General features: G+C 36.4%; 1 protein-coding gene across 3 annotated transcripts in view; it reads right to left on the reverse strand.

The window, feature by feature from the left end:
- Positions 1-23,762, reverse strand: part of PREX2 (phosphatidylinositol-3,4,5-trisphosphate dependent Rac exchange factor 2) — a 300,270-nt gene that overhangs the window by 77,786 nt on the left and 198,722 nt on the right. For all 3 annotated transcript variants that reach the window (XM_060200550.1, XM_007527146.3, XM_060200558.1), the window contains exons 28-34: positions 22,900-22,982; positions 21,743-21,833; positions 19,777-19,905; positions 18,586-18,627; positions 10,838-11,055; positions 7,542-7,644; positions 2,837-2,980 (exon numbers count right to left, since the gene is read on the reverse strand). In XM_060200550.1, coding sequence (XP_060056533.1) covers positions 2,837-2,980; positions 7,542-7,644; positions 10,838-11,055; positions 18,586-18,627; positions 19,777-19,905; positions 21,743-21,833; positions 22,900-22,982 — 810 coding nt within the window. The remainder of the gene's footprint in view (positions 1-2,836; positions 2,981-7,541; positions 7,645-10,837; positions 11,056-18,585; positions 18,628-19,776; positions 19,906-21,742; positions 21,834-22,899; positions 22,983-23,762) is intronic.

The following is a 23,762-nucleotide window of genomic DNA, read 5'->3' on the forward strand; positions in this document are numbered from 1 at the left end:
GATTAATAGTTGGTCCCATCTCTTCAACTAGTATGCTCACTTTTGCCCAAGCACCCATAAAGGGAGAAAAAATGCAGTGTTGACAGCAAATTTGCTCTTTTATTTTTAAAAAAGTTGTTATCTTTATTTTTTATTTACTGTATTTGCAACACTGCTTCACCTCTTACAAAGCATTCCCCCTACAGGTGGGGACTGGGGGCTCAAACCTGGGTCCTTGTGCACTGTAATATGTGTGCTCAACCAGGTGTGCCACCTGCCAGCCCCAAAGTTGCTCTTTTCTATGGTAGTAGAGCCAGTAGTTGGAAGACTGAATTTATTAAATTCGAGGAAACATTTATATTCCTCTAACTTTTATTATGTGCTTACAAAGGCCCATGTATACATGTACACAGAAAAGTAAAGCTCTTGATATTAAAAAGTGCACAGATTTCAGGCTCAGGAAAAAAAAAAAAACTAGTATAGCCACAGGCCCCTTGGAATATAACTAAAATATGCCTACTAGCTATCTACAGAATGGTGACCAGCCCCCAACTCTTCATCTGCACTACTCCAGCCTTTAGGTTCATGATTAGTCAACAACTTGTTTGGCTTTCTATGTTAACTCTCTTTTTATTCACCAGGCTCCAGATGCTAGCATGATGCCAACCAGATTTTCCTGGACAGTCGATCCCACCAATATGTCCTGGAGCTCCACTTCCCTAGAACCCCGCCCCACTAGAGAAAGAGAGAGGCAGGCTGAGAGAATGGATCAACCTGTAATGCCCATGTTCAGTCGGGAAGCAATTAGAGAAGCCAGAAGTTCCACGTTCTGCATCCCACAGTGACCTTGGGTCCGTACTCCCAGAGGGTTAAAGAACAGGAAAGCTATCAAAGGAGGGATGGGATATGGAGTTCTGGTGGTGGGAACTGTGTGGAGTTGTGCCCCTCTTATCCTATGGTTTTATCGGTGTTTTCTTTTTATAAATAAATAATAATAATGAAAGTGCACAGAAATAGACTGCATTTGAAATCTTTTAAGTTACCAGTGTTTTCAGTTAGCAGATGGTACTCACTATTCAGGCAAGGTATGAATTTCTTGTCCTTCTGTCAATTTGTTGAACATTAATAGCTACTAATGATTTCCCATGGGAATTTTATGAATACAGAGTAACTCCTGCATCCCTTTAAAAAAGACTTCTTACTAACATACATGTGCATCAGACTTGACCTACTTGTGAATTCAATTAGAGAAGAATCCCTTTCTACTGATGGGCATTCAAATCATATTTCATATGTTGCTGCTATAAGAACACTCAAATCTAACATTTGCTATAACTTTTCTCAAATTATATTTTAAATAATATTATATTTACTGATGTAATATACTGTTAGGATTATTTTTATAAAAGATTTTAAGGCAGAATTATAAAATAGAGTTTAAGCTTTCAAAATTTTCTTTTCTTTGTGCATATTTGCCACTGGATATGAATATTCAGCTATTTATGGCTGATAAGTCACTAATGCAACATTATTTAGAAAAAAATGCTTAATGCCATCTGTCATCTCAGTAATGATTTCAATGACAGAATTACTAAAAACGGGAGAGTGAGAGAAAGAAAAACAGCAAAGAAGATTTAATGACTGTAAGCTTGGTTAAATGTTGAAGAAATTAACATTCCAGACTAGCAATCCTCCCCAACTTCTAAAACTGTCTACCTTTTAGAGTGGCTTTTAAAATAGTGTATATTAAAATATCCCTTTTTTACTTCCAGGGTTATTGCTGGGGCTCAGTGCCTGCACTATAAATCCACTGTTCCTGGAGGCTGTTTTTCCCATTTTGTTGCCCTTGTTGTAGTAGTTGTTACTGCTATTGTTGTCATAGCTATTGGTGTTGGATAGGACAGCGAGAAATCGAGAGAGGAGGGGAAGACAGAAAGGAGGAAAGATAGACACCTACCTGCTTCACCGCTTCTGAAGTGACCCTATAATATCAAATGAAGGTCTGATTTGGTTCAGTTTCTGTAATTAATAAACTAAGACAGAAAAAGAATCCTTTATTATCTACATTGACCCTCTCTGATCTCCAAAGAAAAATTATCATACCTTCTAATAACCCTAGAGATCTTTATCTACACTGAAATTGTCCCCTGTATAACTATACTGAATGCCAAGTGTGTGTTTGATGCCTATGCCAACTGAAAGAAGAATGATTTGACTTTCAGAATAAAATAATATCAGGTAGAGAAATCAGATTGTATATGCTTGTCTGTTTTCCAGCTGCAGAAGCTGAATTTTCCCCTCTACTGTCTTCATATTTTACTAGAATATAAAAATTCCATTGCAAAACCAGTGCAGCCCTTGATAACTCAAATGTAGAAAAGTGAAATGTACTGTGGCACTATCCAGAGAAATTTATGCAATCTTATGACTATAGTATATTAATAAAAAAGATAGATGAGAGATAGATAGATAGATAGATAATCATGAAATATGAAAGACTGAGTAATAATCTAGTTTGGAATTAAGTGTACCAAAAAAGTTTTCTTACTTTTGCTAATTTCTTCTACTGCAGTTGACACTTATTGTTAATTTCTTTAAGCCAAATTTATCTCTATTTATCCAAACAGCTTAAGCCTGTCTTTCCATGTAAAAAACGCTGCATACTTCTTTGACAAATATTTAAGCTATAGTGAAACTTTTCTTAATAAATATCCCCCAAAGTATATGAATTTGTTACCGAGGTACTATATGGCAATTTCTGAATGAGATTATGATAGTTATGGCAAATTTAGTTTTTATAATTAATATTAGATAGTAAAATCTAAATAGACAAAGCATAAATGGATAACCAGTTTACCTTGAGCAAAAAGAACAGGATGAATTTTAAATCCTCCTCCATTTTTCAATCGTTGAGGGAGTTGTTCAAAATGGTAACTATCAATGTAGAAGTAAACTTTCAAAGCTTGCCGGCTTCCTTCTGCTTGATATGTAAGAGGAACATCTAAAAGGACATTTGATATTATATTACTTTCAAAATCATGTTATTCTATTCAGTATGTGTATATCTCTTGCTCTGTATGTATAGTGTGCGTGTGTGTATGTGTGTGTGTTACTTCACTACTCTAGTACAACTTTTTTAGATAAATTGAGGCAGAGACTTAAACACACCCACAGAGAGGGAAAAACACCGCAGCACCTTAGCTTCCCCCAGTGTGGAGGCTCAAAATTTATTACTTATTATCTGCTTTTGAAATAACACAATGTAAAATTAGAGTTCAGGGTTATATACCATTAATGATAAGATTTGTCAAGTTTTTTATTAAAAGCATCTAATGCTACAAATCAATAGAAGATATACTGTGTTAACATCTACAAACCACATAACAAGTTTATTGTTGTTCTAATTTTTAAGAAGAATGATGAATTTTGGTTTGAACAGAAAATAAATTTCTTAGTTTAAGGATTAAAACTTATCCATGTTCTAAGAAACAAGAAAATCCTGTTTTCTTATTTTCTATAATAAAGAAAAAAGCTGTATAGACACTAAAGTAAATGCAGATTTTAAAAGAATAAATTTCTGTATTTGCCATATAAACTTTTCATCCATCTTTCATATTTATTTTAATTTTGCAAATTTTGATGCATTTACTTTTTTATACTAATGTAGTCAATGTCCATGTTGTCAAATGAATATTATTATTATTGAAAGAAAAGTATAGTGTTCCATAGTATTAAAATAGCAAAGAATAAATTAAAGTACTGAGCTGAGAAAATAAGAAACTGAAAATTATTGAGTGCATTTAAAGTGAACTTAAAAAATATTTTTAATTTGGTATATTACACCAAAGTAAAAGACTCTGGGGTGGGGAAGGGGAGAGTTCAGGTCCTGGAACATGATGGCAGAGGAGGACCTAGTGGAGGTTGATATGTTATATGGAAAATTGAGAAATGTTACACATGTATAAACTATTCTATTTTACTGTTGGCTGTAAACCATTAATTCCCCAATAAAGAAATTTAAAAATATTTTTATTTATTTGTTTTTGATAGAGAAAGATACTGAAAAGGAATGGTGAGATAGGAGAGGAAGAAAGAGATACCACAGCACCATTTGTGAAATGTCACAGCTTTCTTATCTGCAGTGTGGGGACTGGGGACTTGACCCCAGGTTCTTGTGCAGTATAAAGTGCTTGCTCAAACAGAGGTGCCACCACCTATCCCCCATTGTCTTCTTTCTATCTTCATGATTCTCATATCTATACTAAGTCCTTCCCTCACATTAAAAGTCAACTAGTATTCATCACAGTATGCAAATTCATTCAATCGAATCCTTTGCTTCTAAGCTTACAAGAAGAACAAATCTGTTGCTATTTATAGTAAATTAAACTGTACCACTTTAGTAATATGAAAACACTCTTGGATATTGAATACTTTTCATATTTTCTTAATTAATTGAAAATTGAGCTCACCTTTTGATTTGCTTACAAAAGCTACTACTGTACTGTGGCATTGGAATTGACCATTTATTAGGGAACTATATTTGGAAGCTGGGGTTATACTTTGAGTAAGTGTATAAAGTATACATTGCCAAATACACATCACAGTTTTGTGAGTTACAGGTATACCTACATTTACATGATATCAAGTATTTCAACTGTTTATTATATGTTCCCATATGCCAGATTAACTCTCCCATAAATATGCGATATACAAATATCAAGTTTATGTCACTGGCTCCTCTTCTATTTGTCCAACGATAATGCCACATTTGGCCAATGAAAACAATTTCTGTAAGTATTATTTTTCCTTAAGAAAAAAAATTACGTTATATTGTTCAGAAAGCATTTCTCTCTTTGAGCAAAACAATGCCTACTTTGTTCAATCACATGACAATATATGCTATATATGGTCAAGGGGGTGCACAATTGGTCCAAATAATTGTCCCTTTACCAGGTACGTATTCTCTAGCTACTTCCCTAACATCATCATTACTGCTCTTTTTCTCTTTTTTTTACAGCAGTAGAGATAAATAACTTTAGGTTCTGTCTTCATAGATCAATACATACAGACTGACACTTTTATATCTCCTAAGCTGCCCTCAAGACACTTAAGTGGCATCCATCTTTCACCTGGGTCACTGCAGTAGTTTTCTGACTGGTGTCTCTGCTTCTGCCCTTTGCCTACAGTAATGGTCTATTCAACACACAGGCAGAGCAGTTTCTCACTATATAATCGGATCATGTTATTCCTTTGCTTAATGGCCTAATTGGGATAACCAAGTTCTTTCTATTTCTCATCCCATTTACTGCTCTTTTCTCCCTCACTCATTTTACTCTGGTCACCCATGACTCTTTGATAGCCTACGGGCAGAAGATCTTTGCTTCTAACTCATGATCTTTGCTTTCCTGTGCCTATGAGTCAGCAGCACCTCTTCTCCACAATTCTGTGTCATTTGCTCCCTTAATTCTCTTGGGTCTTTCTTGGTTCTCCTTAGTAATGCTTTCCTCCTCAGTTTGTTAAACATTTGCCATCTTTTTCCTACCCCCTCACTTGCATATTTTCTTACTGACTATCAAATCAACTCATTTATCTTCCTTATTACCTACCTACTCTCAATTGAGTCTAAGTTTTGTGAGGGATATTTATGTTGTTTTATACTACATACAACCACTCTAATAGTGCAAGAGAGAAGAGGGAGGCATTGGGAAACTAGGAAACTGAGTACATGTCTTTCAGGCATTGGCCTCTGGATTTGATCATTGAAACTGCATAAACATGGAGTATTTTTTAGTCTCATTCTAGAAAGTTGGAAAGAGATAAAGAAAGGAGAGGCGGGGGGAGGAGGAACGAAGGGAGAAAGAAAGAATAAAATAAATTTTGGAGACTGAGAGATAGCTTATCCATTAGAGCCTTTACTTAACTTTGTGTATGGACCTGGGATATACACATCAATATTTTTTACACTCAAAAAATAATTTTCAATTTTCATCTTAAATTAGCAAAAATATAGAACGTGTCTACTCCATCAGAACTAAATACTAAATTTTATGATTATTATCAGAACAATTATAATGTGTATTATGAAGGTTTGCACTTCCTACAACATAAATCTAACTTAGATCTCTTACATTTTCTTCTTTGCCTAAAGTGATTTTTTCATTGCCTACCAACACATTCTCTGGAAGATCAATTAAATGAGGAGCACATACCAGGAAGTGTTTGATGTTAAATATATAAAGAATACTTTGATATATACATTTAAAATACTTAAAAACCTAACATATGAAAGCAGCAAAACTATCAAATATTTTATTCCACTTTTATGAAAATCTAGAATAGATTAACTCACAGAGACATAAAGTAAAATAAAGGCTGTTAGAAACTGGAGGAGGAGGCATGAGTACAGAATTTCAGTAAGTGGGAGTCGGGTGGTAGCGCAGCTCGTTAGACGCACAAGATGTGAAGCGCAAGGACCAGATTACGGATCCCAGTTCAAGCCCCTGGCTCCCCACCTGCAGGTCTGCAGGTCTGCAGGTCTGCAGGTCTGCAGGTGTCTATCTTTCTCTCCCCCCTCTGTCTTCCCCTCCCCTCTCCATTTCTCTCTGTCCTATCCAACTACAACAACATCAATAACAACAACAATAATAACTGCAACAATAAAACAACAAGGAAAACAAAAGGGAATAAATAAATAAATATATATGTAAAAGAATTTAAGTAAGTATAAAATTCCTGTTTGGTCAGAAGGATAATGAAAATGGTTGCGCAATATTGTGTATGTTCATGATGTTACTAAATAGAACATTTAAAACTCATTAACTAACATTTTCATAACATGTATTTTTTTAAGTCTTTATTTTGGCTTATCTTTATTTGTTGGATAGAGACAGCCAGAAATTGAGAGGGAAGGGGGTGATAGAGAGGGAGACAGAGAGACACCTGCAGTCCTGCTTCACCACTTGTGAAGCTTTCCCCCTGCAGGTGGGGACCAGGGCTTGAACCTGTGTCCTTGTGCACTGTAACATGTGTGCTCAACCAGGTGCACCACCACCCAGCCCCTATAGCATGTATTTTTATTCCAATAACAATAAAAAGAAAATTTTAACCAATGCAAAATTGATTTTCGCATGCAAAAGAGGTCAGGGGATTACTTAATGACTAAAGATTAAAATTTTATTCTTTCAAAATATTTATTTATTTCCTTTTGTTTGTTTTATTGTTGTAGTTATTGTTGTTCATAATGATATTGTTGGATAGGACAGAGAGAAATGGAGGAAGGGGAGACAGGGAGAAGAGAAAGACAGACTGCTGCGGACCTGCTTCACCACCTGTAAAGCGACTCTCCTGCAGGTAGGGGGGAGCTGGGGGCTCGAACCGGGATCCTTACGCCAGTTGCTGGACTTTGAGCCACCTGCGCTTAACCCGCTGTGTTGTTAAAATTTTCGGTGTCTTACTTGAAACAATTTAAGCAGCTTATAAAATACATTTCATAGAATGTGTAACATACGTTCTTTGATAACAAGGAGATTCTATTAAGCATCCAGTAACATTTAACTACTTACTAGCAACAAGTGGCTCTTCTTCTGATGGCCTAAAGTAAAATGAAACCTTTTCCAAATCAAATAATGCAACCAGTGTATCTTCTAGCATGGCTTGTTCATCTGTCTAAAAAGAACAACAACACATGGTATTGTTAGTGGTCTGGGAGGTGGCTCATGGACACATAGTATTGTTATATGGGCTGAAGTAGAATGAAACAGAAAAGAACAGAAAATAGCAAGTTCTATCCCCAGACCAAAAATAACTTCACTTGTATTTTATTTATATGTAAGTCAAATTAACAATATTCACCTCAGAATTTTGTTTATTAATTTATTATTGGATAGATAGAGAGAAATTGAAAGAGGAGGGGGAGATAGAGAGGGTGAAAGGCAGAGAGACACCCACAGTCCTGCTTCACAACTTGTGAAGCCTTCCCCCTGCAAGTGGGGACCAGGGACTTCAACCTGAGTTCTTGTACACTGTCGTGTGTACACTCAACCAGGTGAGCCACCACCTGGCCTATCATCTCAGAATTTATTGTTTGAAATAAAATTATGTCCCTCAACATTGTTTTTATTTTCCTTTTTTTCCCATTATCTAACTGGTTCTGCCCAGCCTTTGTCTATTTTGTAGTTCCATTCTAACTATATTAATTTCATTTGCTATATACCAATAGATGTAGACACATTTATTTTTAAATAGTAACTAAACACAAATACATATTAATAACTTTTCAGTGAATATCTTACTAAGCAAAAATATTGTCATATTGAAAAGTCACAGTACATAAAGGTCTTTGATTTTACACTAAGATAACCTATTCATTATTCAATTTGCAATGTATTGAAACCGTGACAGAAACAATTTGCGTGTGTGTGATGACTTTTCTTCCCAAGATCTTGGAGATAAGAATCATTTTCACCTCACTTACTTTTATGGGCCTTCAATCTAGAATCGTGTGAGCATGAGATCCAATTAGTTTTATTCATTTGTCTTGTTTTTACAGTGTTTTATTTTAGAGCTAAGACAGGTCACTTACAGTGACAAGTTTAGTATAAGTCTCAGCAATAATATCTTTTTTTTTCTTTTTTCTTCTTCTTATCTTTATTTATGTATTGGTTAGAAACAGCCAGAAATCGAGAGGGAAGAAGGGTAATAGAGAGGGAGAGAGACAGAGAGACACCTGCAGCCCTGCTTCACCGCTTGTGAAGCTTTCCCCCTGCAGGTGGAGAGCGTGAGCTTGAGCCTAAGTCCTTGCACCCTGCAATGTGTGCGCTTAACACCGCCTGGCCCCAACTCCAATGATATCTTTTTTAAAAAGATTTTATTACTTATTCATGAAGAATGATACACACACACACACACACAGAGAGAGAGAGAACACCAGATATCACTCTGGTACATATGCTGTTGGGGATTAAACTCTTGGAGCTCAGGTTTGAGAGTCTATCCGACACTTTATCCACTGTGCCACCTCCTTGACCACAATATCTTTCTAGTAAGAGATTCTGGAGTTTCTATTAGAAGTTTTGGGTTATCTACAGTCCATTAATAATCTCATCAGGAAAGAATAAGCCTTATATCACACAATGTATATATTAAAGTTTAAAATTATTACTTAAAAAGAACACTTGCTTTGCTAAGAATGCTAATCAATCTTTCAAATACTAATTTAACGTACTTTACACAATTTTGAAAATGTTGTGGTAGTAAGCTTTTAGCCTTATATATTTTGGCAGTGATAGTAGAGGCTGAAAGCAATAGTAAATATGTCCAACTGTATGCAAAGGAATCACTTAGGCAGGCCAAAACCCCAAAGAAGCAGAAAAATTAGAAGGTCCACCATCTGGGTCCAAGCCTTACATCCTCACCTACAGGGGGAAAGCTTCACAAGTAGTGAACTAGTGCTGCTTCACCCTCACCCTCTCTCTTTCTATCTCTACCAAAAAAGAAAAAAAAATGGCCACAGAGAGCAGTGAAGTCTATACAGGCATAGTACCCAGTAGCAAATAAAAATAGCTGTGGTGGCTATAAAAAAAAAATGGGAGCAAAACAATAACCTTTTATGGGTGTGTATCACAACAATTATCTTCTTCCCAAAATTTCATTGTTGAATAACATTATTTTTTTAATTTGATTTATTTATTTATGTATTATTGAATAGAGAGAGAAATTAAGACAGGAAGGGAGACAGAGAGACACCTGCAGCCCTGCTTCACCACTCGTGAAGCTTTCCCCCTGCAGGTGGGGACCGGGTACTCGAACCTGGGACCTTGTGCACTGTAATGTGTGTACTCAACCAAGTGTGTCACCGCCTGGCCCCCATTATTTTTCTATATACATTCAATATATACTTCTTTAAAATCTTAACTATGGTACTTTATAGCTGCATATTGTATAGTACTTTATTCTTTATCATTTTATGATAAAAATTAATGGTTTACAGTGCAGTTGCTGACACATGGGCACACTCTTTTTCACCCACAGCTATACACTTTTTGAGGGTTTGTATTGCATCAAAGCAAATAACTCCGGGGATGACTGGAGATAGAGGGGTTGAATAACACCTTAGGGATTTGTTGCATGATATATATGCACTTTTCAGATAAAATTGTATCTTATCTTTAAAAATCACAATTCTATTTAATCAACACTTTTGTGTTTTTAAGTGAGTGAACATATTTGTCTTTAAAAACCAAGACATGGCAACTATAACCACAGAACATATATTGGAAAAATCTCTATATTAATAAGTTTTATTTATCAAATACTTCAAGATTGCTTCTATACAACTACTATGGGAAACTAATGCATAAACATGGAATATTCTAAAGTAATTAATGCAAAGTTCTGGAGTTTAACAGGGTGCACATGTAGACAATGGAAGGAACTAACATCGTTTAACGTGTGCAATTTTAAACGATTGTAACGCATGCACGTAATCAAAGCAGATCCAGTGGGCTCCAGAACATCTGCCTCCCTGGGAGCACTAGCTTCATAGGTGGCGGTATGCTCTAGACCCTAAGCAAGAGACAAGAGATGAAAGGCCCTTTTTCCCTAGGTGGCCTTTTACAGTCAGTGCTCAGGGATATGGAAATCAGAAACAGATGGAGACTTTCTCAGTTTTTAGTAATCACTGAGGATAAATAAAAATAGGTGAGAGCTTTCTATTTTTGAAAATTACACTTGCCCATGGGGAAAAAAAAAACACCAAAAACATTCTTTTAAAATAGCTGGATGACTGCTGATAACAGAAATGAATAACAACTTATTTGGGGGGATTGGATGTTAAGTGGAAGTCACTGTGATTCCTTACCAAGTTTGGTGACAGAAGTGACTGGAAATGAAAAAGAATGCCTGCATTTGCTATCTGGTCCAGCCACCTTCTGCTGGCTTCCCAAGTTTCCAGCTCATTTTCCTTGCTGTTGTCAAACATCTGGTTTAAGGCCGCCATGAGCTGCTCAGAGAACGCACAGACGGTAGCCACAAGACTTTGGCAGAAAACCATGTCTCTTCGGAGCTGTGTCTCACTATCTGTGATCCGGGAAAACAGAAAGACAGTTTTGAAAAATGGTGTAAGTGAACAAAAACAATTTACTAAGCATTTACATTTATTGTTATTTCATCCTTTCACTAAACCCGTACCATGAGAAAACTCTGAATTTGAGTTCATGAGCATATACATTGTAGTTACTATGCATTAGACAAAGCACTATCAAAAATGTAAGAAATATGAAATAAATTCATAATTACACCATAACTTTATTTGGTAATCATTAAATTGTTTTAGAAAACAAAATGGAAACATGACACATCATTATTTCACTTTCTTTCCTCCTGAAACAAAATTTGCATTTGTTGAGTACTTTCCTAAAGAAAACTCAAACTCCATTCTTTTTTCTGTTGCCTCTGACAAAATATACTACTGGTACAAAACATTTCTCTAGAAATTACCTACTAAACTTCCTCAAATGTTAATAAGAAATGCATATTGGCAAAATGTTGGTGTCTGGTTACAATATTAGGCATATTTTAATCTGTTGAATTCACTTATTCAATAAATTCTTATATTTCCTTGACTTCAGTATATATACAGTTTTGACATATGATGATCTTTACTACCCTACACTTACATGGATTTTTTAAAAAGATTTTTCCTTTCTTTCTTTCTTTTTTATATTTATTTTCCCTTTTGTTGCCCTTGTTGTTTAACATTGGTGTGGTTATTATCGTTGTTGTTATTGATGTTGTTGTTGTTGGATAGGACAGAGAGTAATGGAAGCAACTCCCCTGAAGGTGGGGGAGGGGCTCAAACCAGAATCCTTAAGCCAGTCCTTGCGCTTTGCACCAGGTGCACTTAACTAGCTGCGCTACCGCCAGACTCCCTTTTTTTTTTTTTAAACTAACTTGCTATGAAGGCATGTAACTGCCACTTATAGTCAAAGGTTTTCCAAATGCAAAGAAGTTATGCCCTTGATAGTCTTATCACAAATGGCTAACTTCTTCGGATGGTTGAATATACACTAACTATATAAGTTATACAAATACCAAGTTGGACACACTGTAAAATGGAAAAATCAGGAAGTAATGGAAGAAGAAGAACAACAAAAAGATAAAAGTAACTGTATCTGGGACTGGAAAGGCTGCACCCCAGGTAGGCTGTCTGCATTGTCTTACATGCAGTCCGTCCCAGATTCAAGCCTGGCACCACAAGGGAGTTCCTCTGGCAACGCAGGAGTCTTCAGCGCCATGATCTCTCTCCATTAGCTGTCTCTCTCTGAATGAAAAAAGTGACCTACTATGGTGAAATTATGTATACATGAGTTTCTGGTTCCACCATAAAATAGTAATCCATCCCCAACACTGTATTTTATAATTAATCTTCTGAAATGAAGCACCTCTAGCATTTCTATATAACGTAGAAATAAATAATACCTTTGTTATTTTGTTTATACAAAAACATACTTTTAAGTTGTTTACTAAGGCATTAAACATTTGTTTTTAATAACCATCAAAAGCAAATGGACATTTAACTTAACTATGGCATGTTACTCAGTTTCACTGTTAATACATACCACAGACTTATAGAAAGGGATTAACTATTTTAAATAGTTAATTCTATAATAATATTCATACTAGTCTCAACTAATAACTGCTGTTTCAGCAGATCAAAACAGTGACCATGGAACATACATATTGTTCAGCTTATTAATTTAACCAACATGTGTTTAAGGTTTCCATTAAGTAATTATGAATGAAGTTCCTAATTCTGATAGATGGGAAATAGAGCTTTAAAGGTAGCCACAATATTTTAAAAGTGACTAGAAATTTTGTTAAATTCTAAAGAAAAACTAAAACCTATTTCTAGCAGGAAAGACATTCAATAAATACTGAAATAATGAATGGAAATAACAAACCAATAGAGCAGCTAACAAGCAGATGAATTCAATAAAATGCAAATGCACGAGTTCCTTCTCTAACTTGTTTAAATGTTTGGGTTTAATCTGATTTAAAAGGATAATTAGAATAGCTTGTTAATCCAAGTGTGCAGCTACAATACTGAGGCTCACGAGAGAAACTGAAAGTCAAAATTGTTGTGTGGAGTTTAAAATCTTGTTCTGCTTTTCAGTTACCTCAAAATAAAACAGAAAAATGGAGGGAGTTGGACGGTAGCGCAGTGGGCTAAGCGCACGTGGCGCAAAGCGCAAGGACCAGCATAAGCATCTCCCACCTGCAGGGGAGTCGCTTCACAGGCGGTGGAGCAGGTCTGTCTTTCTCTCTCCTCTCTCTGTTTTCCCCTCCTCTCTCCATTTCTCTCTGTCCTATCCAACAACGACAACATCAACAATCACTACAACAATAAAACAAGGGCAACAAAAGAGAATAAGTAAATATTTTAAAAAAAGAATGAAAAAAACAGAAAAATGAAAGTGTTTTGAAAATAACTTCAGTAGCTTTGGCAAGAATGCTCCCTCCTATAACTTGAGAATAATGTTTTAATGAAAAATCTAATAAAAAATAAAGAGCTTATATCAATAATGGAAAGTTAAGTTCAAAAGAGGGAATGGTCAGGCTCCATCATTAGCTTTAGAAGTGATCAACAAGGGTTAATTTTGTTATGTTTGTAATGAAAATAACTATTCTCAAACTGTTTTTGAAAAGAAATTCTCAAGTGTTTTTCTTCTCTTTCTTTTTTTTGTTATTGGAGCAACTAATGACTTACAATAAATAGAGTTGTTGATAAATATGCAAAGTTTTTCAATTTTCTACAAAACACATCTTTCTTTTGTAGTCTTAAAAAACTACTTAGATGTTTATTCTATTCTTTGCTATCAAATGGTTTATGTGCTTTAAGACAAATTAAAATTTCCATTTAATATCATTATAAAACCAGAACTGATCACATGAAAGTTGTGTGTGCATTAAGTAAAAACTTTAAGCACCAAATATCCTCTAGGAATTAAAAGCTGCACTAATTCCTAGGATGTGAAGGAGTCTAGATGTAAATGCATCGTTGGCCATATCTATGCTCACAATAATGACAGAAATAAATACATAAGATACCCTTCAACCACACTACATTTAAATATTAAACAAAGATACTTTTGAAATTATCTCATGAGGTGATTTCTAGGTGCCACCTTCTTATTTCAGAGAAGAGAGTGTGACCTGTTTGCACAGACATCAAGATGCACATCGAATGTTAAGAATTTTTCTTTCCTTTAAAAAAATTTCTTTTCATTATGTATTTTCCCTTTTGTTGCCCTTATTGTTTTGTTGTTGTTGTTGATATCATTGTTGTTGGATAGGATAGAGAGAAATGGAGAGAGGAGGGGAAGACAGAGAGGGGGAGAGAAAGAGAGACACCTGCAGATCTGCTGTGAAGCTACTCCCCTGTAGGTGGGGAGCCAGGGCTTGAACCGAGATCCTTACGCAGGTACTTGTGCTTCACGCTAAGTGAGCTTAACCAGCTGCGACACCACCGACTCCCTAGAATTTTTCAAGTATCAAATCACTATGAATTACAAAGGTGGGAAACCCTAGAGTCATAAAAGGATCTTTATCGCCAACTCTCTACACTGAGCTTCTCAACATAACACTTCCCTCCATTCAGCAAACATAAGAAACACTCTTCACAAGTTTGTCATAAGTATAATAAAATTTAGTATTTGAAATAGTGACTATAGTGAACTTGTTCAACATTCCTCAAACTCTAAATGGCCATTTAAGTAATCTAATCAACACTGTCTTCCATAGGTCCCTTCTGGCTTTAGGCCCCTTTTCACCTAGTAAACTTAAATAACTGTTCAAGAGTCATCTCGGTGCACTATTGAAACGTATCCAACTATTGAAACTTGATCTCTGTTTATGAAATCTCCCTTCCAAAAGTATTATACATTTCTTTCAGTCACCAATGGTCTAGAGATATTCTCCCAGTAGAGAACTAATTACAATGGACTATGGAATTTTACTAACATGTCTATGTTCAGTAGACCATCAGCACATTAAGGTTATAGGAAGTGACATACAACATGAATTATGTTCAGAGAACTCAGAGCCAATGTACTTTCAACAGCTCATGCCATCAACTTTAAGCCATATGGTCCCTATATGTTAAGCATGGACATCCCTACTTCTTAAATCTGCAACAAAAACAGCAGAAATTAAAAAGAAAACTAAAAAAAAAAAAAAAAATGTTAGCAAAGTGAAGAAAAAACATAGCATTATTGAGATTCTTCTTTATTTTCAAATCCATCACAGTGTCTGGCACTGAGTGGGTGCTGACATTTACTGCTAAGTGAGGAAGGAACAACACCATTAAGAAAGAAATCAACATGTGCTAACTCCCAGCCAAAATATACAGCTGTCCACATTTCACAAACTATATTCTTTCCTCATCTTATTAATGATAGATTAAGCAAAAATCACAACTGCTATGTCTAGGCTCTAGCAAACTACATGAATTATGGAGCTTTGCTTTTGGACTTTTGTTTTGAATGTTTATTTTTCCTCAAAGTAGTCTTTTGTAAACAGAATGTACTTTTTATTTTTGTCTGTTTAAAAATAGACATTTCATTCCAGTATTTACACATCTCTTTAAATTCATCTTCTAAGAACTTGTTTTACAAGCAAACTTCAATTCTAATTGTTTAAAAAGCCAGAGCTCCATAGCTGCCCTAAACCAAAGGAAATGACTTGTAAGCAACCCCAGTCATTCCGTACAAAAGAATGCAACATAAACAAGAGACATAAAAGCATGATATAATACGGGGCCGGGCAGTGGTGCACCTGGTAGGAGGTGTAAGGACTAACATAAGAATCCCAGTTAGATCCAGGTTCCAGCCTCCGCCTCCCCCACTGCAGGTGCATCACTTCACAAGCAGTGAAGCAGGTGTGCAGGAATCTTTATCCCTATCTGTCCCCCCTCAATTTCTCTCTGTCCTATATTTTTAAAAAGTGGCCATAAGAGTAGTGAATTTGTAGTGCAGGAACCAAGCCCCAGCAATAATCCTAGAGACAAAAAATTAGACAGGAAAAATTGATTGACAGTTGCAAACTTTTTAAAGCACAGATTGAGTTTTTTAATGCATAGGCTGAGTCATTGACATGTTGACTCTTTTTAAAAATTTTTAAAATATTTATTTATTTATTCCCTTTTGTTGTCCTTGTTGTTTTACTGTTATAGTTATTATTGCTGTCATCATTGTTGCATAGGACAGAGAGAAATGGAGAGAGAGAAGGGAACAACAGAGAAGGGGAGAGAAAGACAGACTCTGCAGACCACTTGTGAAGCAACTCCCCTGCAGGTGGGGAGCCGGGGGCTCAAACCGGGATCCTTATGCCAGTCGTTGGGCTTTGTGCCACCTGCGCTTAACCGGCTGCACTACCACCTGACTACTCATATGTTGACTCTCTTAAAAGCTTAGACCAAGGAGAACAGAAGCAACCGGTGGCATGGCTATAAACAAATAATATCAAAGGACAAAATTATGGTGATGTTATATAAGACACAGCAAATCCTAACAAAGGGATATTTCAAAGTTAACCCAATTGCCAAATAATGTGATTAGAGCAAAAACTATCTATTGCCTTCTTAAACCCTAAGACAGCAGGAACCTCCGACTTCCTCTATAGAGCCTATATTTTCCCCAGTCCTGGAAACTCTAGGGTTGGGCCCACTTTCCTGCATTCTTCTCTCAGTTCATACCAAATGATATTGCTTCTGCTGATCCCAAACTAATCAACACAAAGAGTACCAACTTAGCTCATACCAAATGATATTGCTTCTGCTGATCCCAAACTAATCAACACAAAGAGTACCAACTCAGCATGCTTCACTTCAGTGTCCAGAGACATCAGGGCATGGAATGTCAACCCTTCAGCCTCATTACTCAGGTGAGACCTTTCCTTTCATAATATCCTCTAATTCTATTCCAGTAGGTTCAATTCCTAACAAAGTCTCAAAACCTTGATATAGACCAGGTCCCGTAGATACAGCACATGTTCACATGTATCCATAAATTAGGGCAAAATATATACCTGAAAGTAAAAGTATACAATAGTCTGCACTGAGTCAGTATAAAGTTCCTAATGAAATAGTGTCTACTTAGACTTAGGTACCCTCCTCAACTACTTCCTATTATAGTTCTCTCACATACTCCAAAGCTAACCATATCAAAGTAAGGATTATAAAAGCTGAATAAGGGCAAGAGACTGGCATACTTTAATGATGACTCTTTAGTCACTATCAGGCCACCCCAGCGTCAGGCTGAGCCTGATGTAAAGTTTCAAGACCTCCTTTGAATCTGGAGAGGTGGCAGTCGTTGACTATGTGGGTCATAGTCTGTCTGGAGCCACAGGGGCAGTTCAGGTCGTCTCTGACTCCCCAAAAATATAAAGCTGGGGCCCTAGTCGGAGAGTCCTTAGATTCCCAATCAGACATGATGGACCTAGACCTCAAATAAATCCCTCTCTCCATTGTTAGCAGTCATCTCTATCAGGAACAACAAAATAGACCCCTCTGTGGGCCCTTCATAGGACCTTGCCCTCAACTTTAATCAACAACAGTAGACAATGTTCCATCTTCTGAAGGGAGGCTGGACAACATACTCTATGCTACACCTGAGGAAGATGGATCCAGATATTGGGTCTTCTGGAGTAAATTAAATTATAATTTAAAATTTCCAAGTGTGGTAGAGTATAAAGAAGGTCACAAGTTTATTTCCTCTTGTACCCATCCCTTTCAAGCATGATTTTTATAGTCAGACTCCTCTTATCAAAAGCATAGTCTGTTTCCCCACTGCTTGACTCTGAGTCTTCTGTTTACGAACAAAACCTACATTCTACTATCACGAATAAAAGTTAGACACAGTTTTACAATAAATTCCACTTACATAAATAAAGATAATAAAATTTCACTTGCATAGTCCACTTACCAAAGCCTGCACACTCTTTTTATTATATACTATATAAACATCATTTGTATTTGTTTCTTACTTTTAATAGAAGATAAGCTTGTTTTAATTAATCAGTTAATCATTAATGAACTCATTTTAGATAGCAACAGAGAGGCAGAGAGAGAAAGAAAGAGACCATAGCACTCAAGCTTATTTCAGTGTAGTAGTGACCAGAATTGAACCTGGGTCACTCACATGTCAAAGCAATACACTATCCAGCTGAGCTAATCCATCAGCATACACTTACATATTTTTTAAAACCTCTACGAAAATTTTAAAGAATATATGAACTGGAGGTGGGTGGTTGTGCACCTAGTTGAGTGCACACGTTACAATGCGCCAGGACACAGGTTCAAGCTTCTACCCCCAATCTGCAGGGCAAGTTTCATTTTTCAGTGAAGCTGTGCTTCAGGTTTCTATCTCCCCCTTCCATTTCAATTTCTAGCTCAATCCAATAAATCAATAGGTAAATAACATCTTAAAATGAGGAACATAGGGTCAAGTTTTCATTTCTGTAGCAACCAAAGGCACTGACTTCATAGTGCAAAACTTCTAAGGTCATGCATCTCAATTAAATTTAAATAATAAAAGTAATGCAAAATGTTACCTGAATATTCAAGAAGAGCCATGAGTATCCTACACTTTACCTCTGCAAAGAAAAAAAAAAATCTATCAGTTAATTTTTCAGTCTTTTTTTTTCCCCAGAACACTGCCGACTCCCCTTATGAACTTTCTTATAGGCGGACTTTAATAAGGACACAGAGGGAAAACTCTGGGTGTTAGACTAAGAGGGGGAGTATAATGTACCACACCAAAGGACTCTGGGGAGAAAGGGGGAGAAGGTGGAGAGAAACTTGGGGTTCTATTGCTTGATGATGTCAAAAGGGCTAAATTGTGGGTGACTGTTCAGAGTGAACTCTCATGAGATGACAGATTATTCCCATGTGTCAATAACTACAATATAATCCACTCCCCCCCCATAAAAGTGATTAAAAAAAGATTATCCTGTACATTGCAGAATATATGACGGCAAGTATGGCCACTACCCAGTAATGATAATAACACATTTACTACTGTGAACACCAAAAACGTCTCTAGATATTGCCAACAAGTGCTGTAGTCATCAAGGAGAAAATCACTAAATTAGAGATTTTGAAAAAAAATTCATTTTTTTTTACCAGAATCACTTTGGAAACTCTCAAAAAAATCCCTTTTTAAATTTTGTCCTAAATAGCATATTAGCAAGTTCACTAGCATCCAGAAGTTATTATCTCTCCAACAACAGGTTGTATTGACTAAGGGGTATTGAGTAAAGATAACAAAAATAATCAACATAGGTCAAAGCAATCAACATAGGTCAAAATCTGAAAAAAAAATCAACTAGTGATATAATCTATATAGTTATTTTGATACCTATATTCACAATTGATATTTTTAGGCATCCATTAAATTTAGCTTCTTGGCTTTAACAAATCCTCCAGTTATTCTTTGATACTGTTTCATAATATAAAACAGTGAGTTCTCTGATGTTAAATTTGTCTTCCTAAGCATGGGCCTTTATTACCGTCACTGAGAATATTCTCCATGATAAATCTGTATCATTTAGATTCTTGGAACATGAGGTTCTGAAATCTTATTTCTTCTTCCCCACTTCTCCTTTATCTTTGTCAGTGTTTTCATTTCCTTACAAGATACATTGCAAAAAAGGAATCAAAACAGTACTGAACTTGGGGTATCAATGAGTCTGTAAGTGACCACTGCTAGTGCTATGTATACTACTTCTGCTGCTCATTCTAACCTTCCACAAATTTCCTGATGCTCTGAGCAAGACTGCGAACACCGCTAGGAAGATTCCAAGGATCTTGCTTGATGTGAAGCCTTAACCTTTTAGGACAGCTCAATTTGGGTTCCATTTCTTGCTGAAATTCTAAATAAACACAGAAAACATCTATTAGGATCAAACATTTACCAGTCACCAGGCGCATAAATTGTAAAATCCTCTCTCACTCTCTATGTATATGGTGATCCTCATAGGGTCTTCTCTTGAGCTATCTCATAGGCACAGGACAAATGCTGCTAAATCTGGAAAATCAAGACTTAACATATTTGCATATGACTTTTTAAACAAAAGAGCAACTTTAGATCAAAACTCCACTTTCACTGTTTTAAATCAGATGTCAGAATATGGCAGTTCTAAGTCCTTTTCTGTTTACCAAACCCTTTGCTGGAAAATCCTTTTTCCCTACTACTATGAAATAAATATAATCTCAGTAGAAACAGGCATTATGTTTGGTTGTAGCAAATGTAACCAAACATTTAGATCTGTTCAGTTAGCTCATTTGTGTACTGTACAGTCCCTGAAGGCATAAAATAACCTATTTCAAAGGAATCTAAAGTTCTATATAGAGGCATTTTTTATTTTTTAAATTAGCTTTATTTATTTATTGGATAGAGACATCTAGAAATCGAGAGGAGTGGGGGAGTTAAAGAGGAAGAGATTCAGAGAGGAAGAGAGTCAGAGAGACACCTGCAACCCTGCTTCACCACTTGCAAAGATTTCCCCTTGCAGGTAGGGACCAGGGGCTTGAACCTGGGTACTTCTGCATTGTAACATGTGCATTCAGCCAGGTGTGCCACCACCCGGCCCCAAAGATGCTTTTGTATATTCAAATTTTAACAAAATAGAAGTAATATTGGTGAGTTATAATGTGAAAAAACAGAACTTCCTATAGTGTTATTTTGCTTCATGCCTATATTCTCTTCCACTTTTGCTTCCCAATTACTTCTAATAAATACCTTTTTTTTTTTTTTTGCCTCCAGGGTTATCACTGGGGCATGCACTACAAATCCACTGCTCCTGGTGGCCATTTTTTTCTCTCGATTTCATTGGATAAAACAGAGAGAAATTGAGAGGGGAGGGGGTGATATCGAGGAGGAGAGAAGACAGATACCCACAGACCTGTCTCACTGCTTGTGAAACGACCCCCTGCAGGAAGGATGCTGGTGGCTCAAACCAGAACCCTTGCACGAGTCCTGGCACTTCGTATATATGTGCTTAACCCGGGGTTCCACTGCCCGGCTCATGTTTGTTGTCACCAAGGTTTTACTCCTCTACGTCTCCTTTTTCAGACAGAGACAGAGACCAAGACAGCACAGTATCAAAGCTTCCCCAAAGTCATGGAGAGTTTGAACCTGAGTCACAAACATGTCAAAGAAGGCATGCTCCTGGGAAAAGGTCCTGGAAAAGGCTGACAGAGGACCTACTGGTGGTTGTATTGTTATGTGGAAAACTGAGAAATGATATGCATGTACAAACTATCATATTTACTGTCAAATGTAAAACATTAATCCAATAAAGGTAAAAAAGAAAAAAGAAGGAATGCTCAAAGGTAAGCTATCTTGCTGGCCCCTAATGCTAATTTTTACCATTTCCAGGACTTTCTGGTTGAATTTTTTCAGCTAGAGAGACAGACACAAAAGTGAGAAAATATATCATAGGTCCAAAGCATCCCCCAGCACAGTAGAGGTCAGACTTGAACCTAGGTTATACTCATGACAAAGAAATAGAGCATTTATCTTTAAGAAAAAACTTTTCATTTCTGAGGATAAGGGGGAGAGAAGAAGAGTATTACTTGGGCACATGCAATGCTGGGGATCAAACTTGGAACCTCATGCTTGAAAGTCTAACTTTACGTACTGTGTTACTTCCCCAGCCACCAAGTAAGCTATCTTCTCTCAACCTAACAGCTACTTTTAAACCTTACCTTGTAATCCTCGACCTGGTGTAAGGTACCTGGTTTGCTCAAATGCCCTCACAACAGCTTGCCCTTTTAGGAGATTAGTAATTGAATCCACCTATCAAAACAGAAAATAAAGTCATAATACATAATATACTTTCCCCTTCTTTTTTCCTTCTTCCTTTTTTTGCCTCCAGGGTTATTGCTGGTTTCAGTGCCTGCACTAAAAATCTACTGCTCCTGGTGGTCATCTTTCCCCCCTGTTGTTGCTGCTGCTCTTGTCGCTGCATAGGACAGAGATAAAACAAGAGAGGAAGGGAAGACAGAGATGGGGAGAGAAAAACGCCTGCAGACCAGCTTCACTGCTTTTGAAGCGAAGACGCCTCTGCAGGTGGGGAGCCAGAGGCACTGAAACTGGGAGCCTTGCACCAGTCCTTGCATTTCGCACTATGTGCGCTTAAGCCAGTGCACTACGCACTGGCCCCCATAATATACTTTTTAAAGATTAAATGTTACACACGCTACTTTCATTTTTTAAAAGATTTTATTTATTTTTTAATGACAAAGATAGGAGGAGAGAGAAAAAAACCCTGACATCACTTGGGTACATGTGTTGCCTGGAGATAGAAGGTATTATGTCAAGTGAGCTAAGTCAGAAAGATAAGGATGAGTATGGGAGGGTCCCACTCATCAACAGAAGAACAGAAAGGGAAACTAAAAGTAGGATATATATATATATACCAGAGCACTGTCCAGTTCTGGTGTCAGGGAATGAGTTTAGGACTTCTGGCCCTTCGGGCATGTGAATCTCTTGCATAAGCCACAGTGCTATTTCCCTGGCCCATTTTTTTAAAATTAACTACAAAGTACTTTATATTTACAACAGTCTTTTAGGTTTGTTGTCTGAAGTAGTATTTATTTTACACACATACACACACATGCACCTAGGTCCTCAGAAATGATAATGGATGTGTTTTACTGGATGAAATACCTCCTGGATCCTATTTCAATTTTTAAACTGGAAGCACAAATTGATTTTTGACCATCCTAACTCCAAGGTCTAAACAGTTTGGTCTGTGCAAAGAAAAAACTAAAAAAGAAAGAAAGAAAGAAAGAAAGAAAGAAAGAAAGAAAGAAAGAAAGAAAGAAAGGAAAGAAAAAAAATACAATTTCGCCAATCATACCTGGCTGAAAAGATGTTCAAGGCAACTATGGATCTTGTCCTGTTTATCATGAGAAATTCGAACACTTAGAGGAAGCTCATCACCTAAGTGTAAAAAAGCATCATTCAACTTAGGCCGTGTTTAATATTCCAAAATATTTTCCTAAAAATAGGAAGTAATTAACCTTGAGTTCTTTCTTTTTTAAGAGAATTTATTTCTTTATTCGTGAGAAAGATAGGAGGAGAGAAAGAACCAGACATCACTCTGGTACATGTGCCAGATCGATCTCAGAACCTCATAGTTGAGAATCCAATACTTTACCCACTGCACCACCTCCCGGACCACTAAACTTGAGTTCTTATTTTATACATTAACTATCATGATAGAAAAAAAAGCTTCAGAAGTTTTTATAGTTATTATAATTTCAGATTACAGTTTCTTTGAACCTGAGATAAAAGCAGATGTCTATCAGAAAGATTTTTTTTTTCAAATAGTGTCTTTCTATAACAAAGTAACAGAAATAAACTGCACATTTAAAATTAAAATTTGTCCTTTTGGATTAAAAAGTTTTGTTCACAACCAACTCAAAACATAGTAATTACAAGATATTTATATGACTCAATGTTATCGCATTACCCCTCCCCAGTCACCCAGATAAACAGCTCAGACAGGTGCAGCTTCTGCCGTAAGATTTCTTATTTTCAAAGACCTTTCAAAGCCTCACAGCAATTCATCATGGTCAGTAATTCAGCAAAATGTATTCTTTTTGTATCAATCATTCCTCACAGCACCAGAAAAAGAACATAGGGCTTGTATTAAGATAAATATTGGTTTGCTTCATTCATTCCTTTTTATTCAGTTCCTCTTAATGGGACTGAGAAATG

This window comes from Erinaceus europaeus, chromosome 1 (assembly GCF_950295315.1).
Source record: "Erinaceus europaeus chromosome 1, mEriEur2.1, whole genome shotgun sequence".
NCBI lineage: Eukaryota > Metazoa > Chordata > Mammalia > Eulipotyphla > Erinaceidae > Erinaceus > Erinaceus europaeus.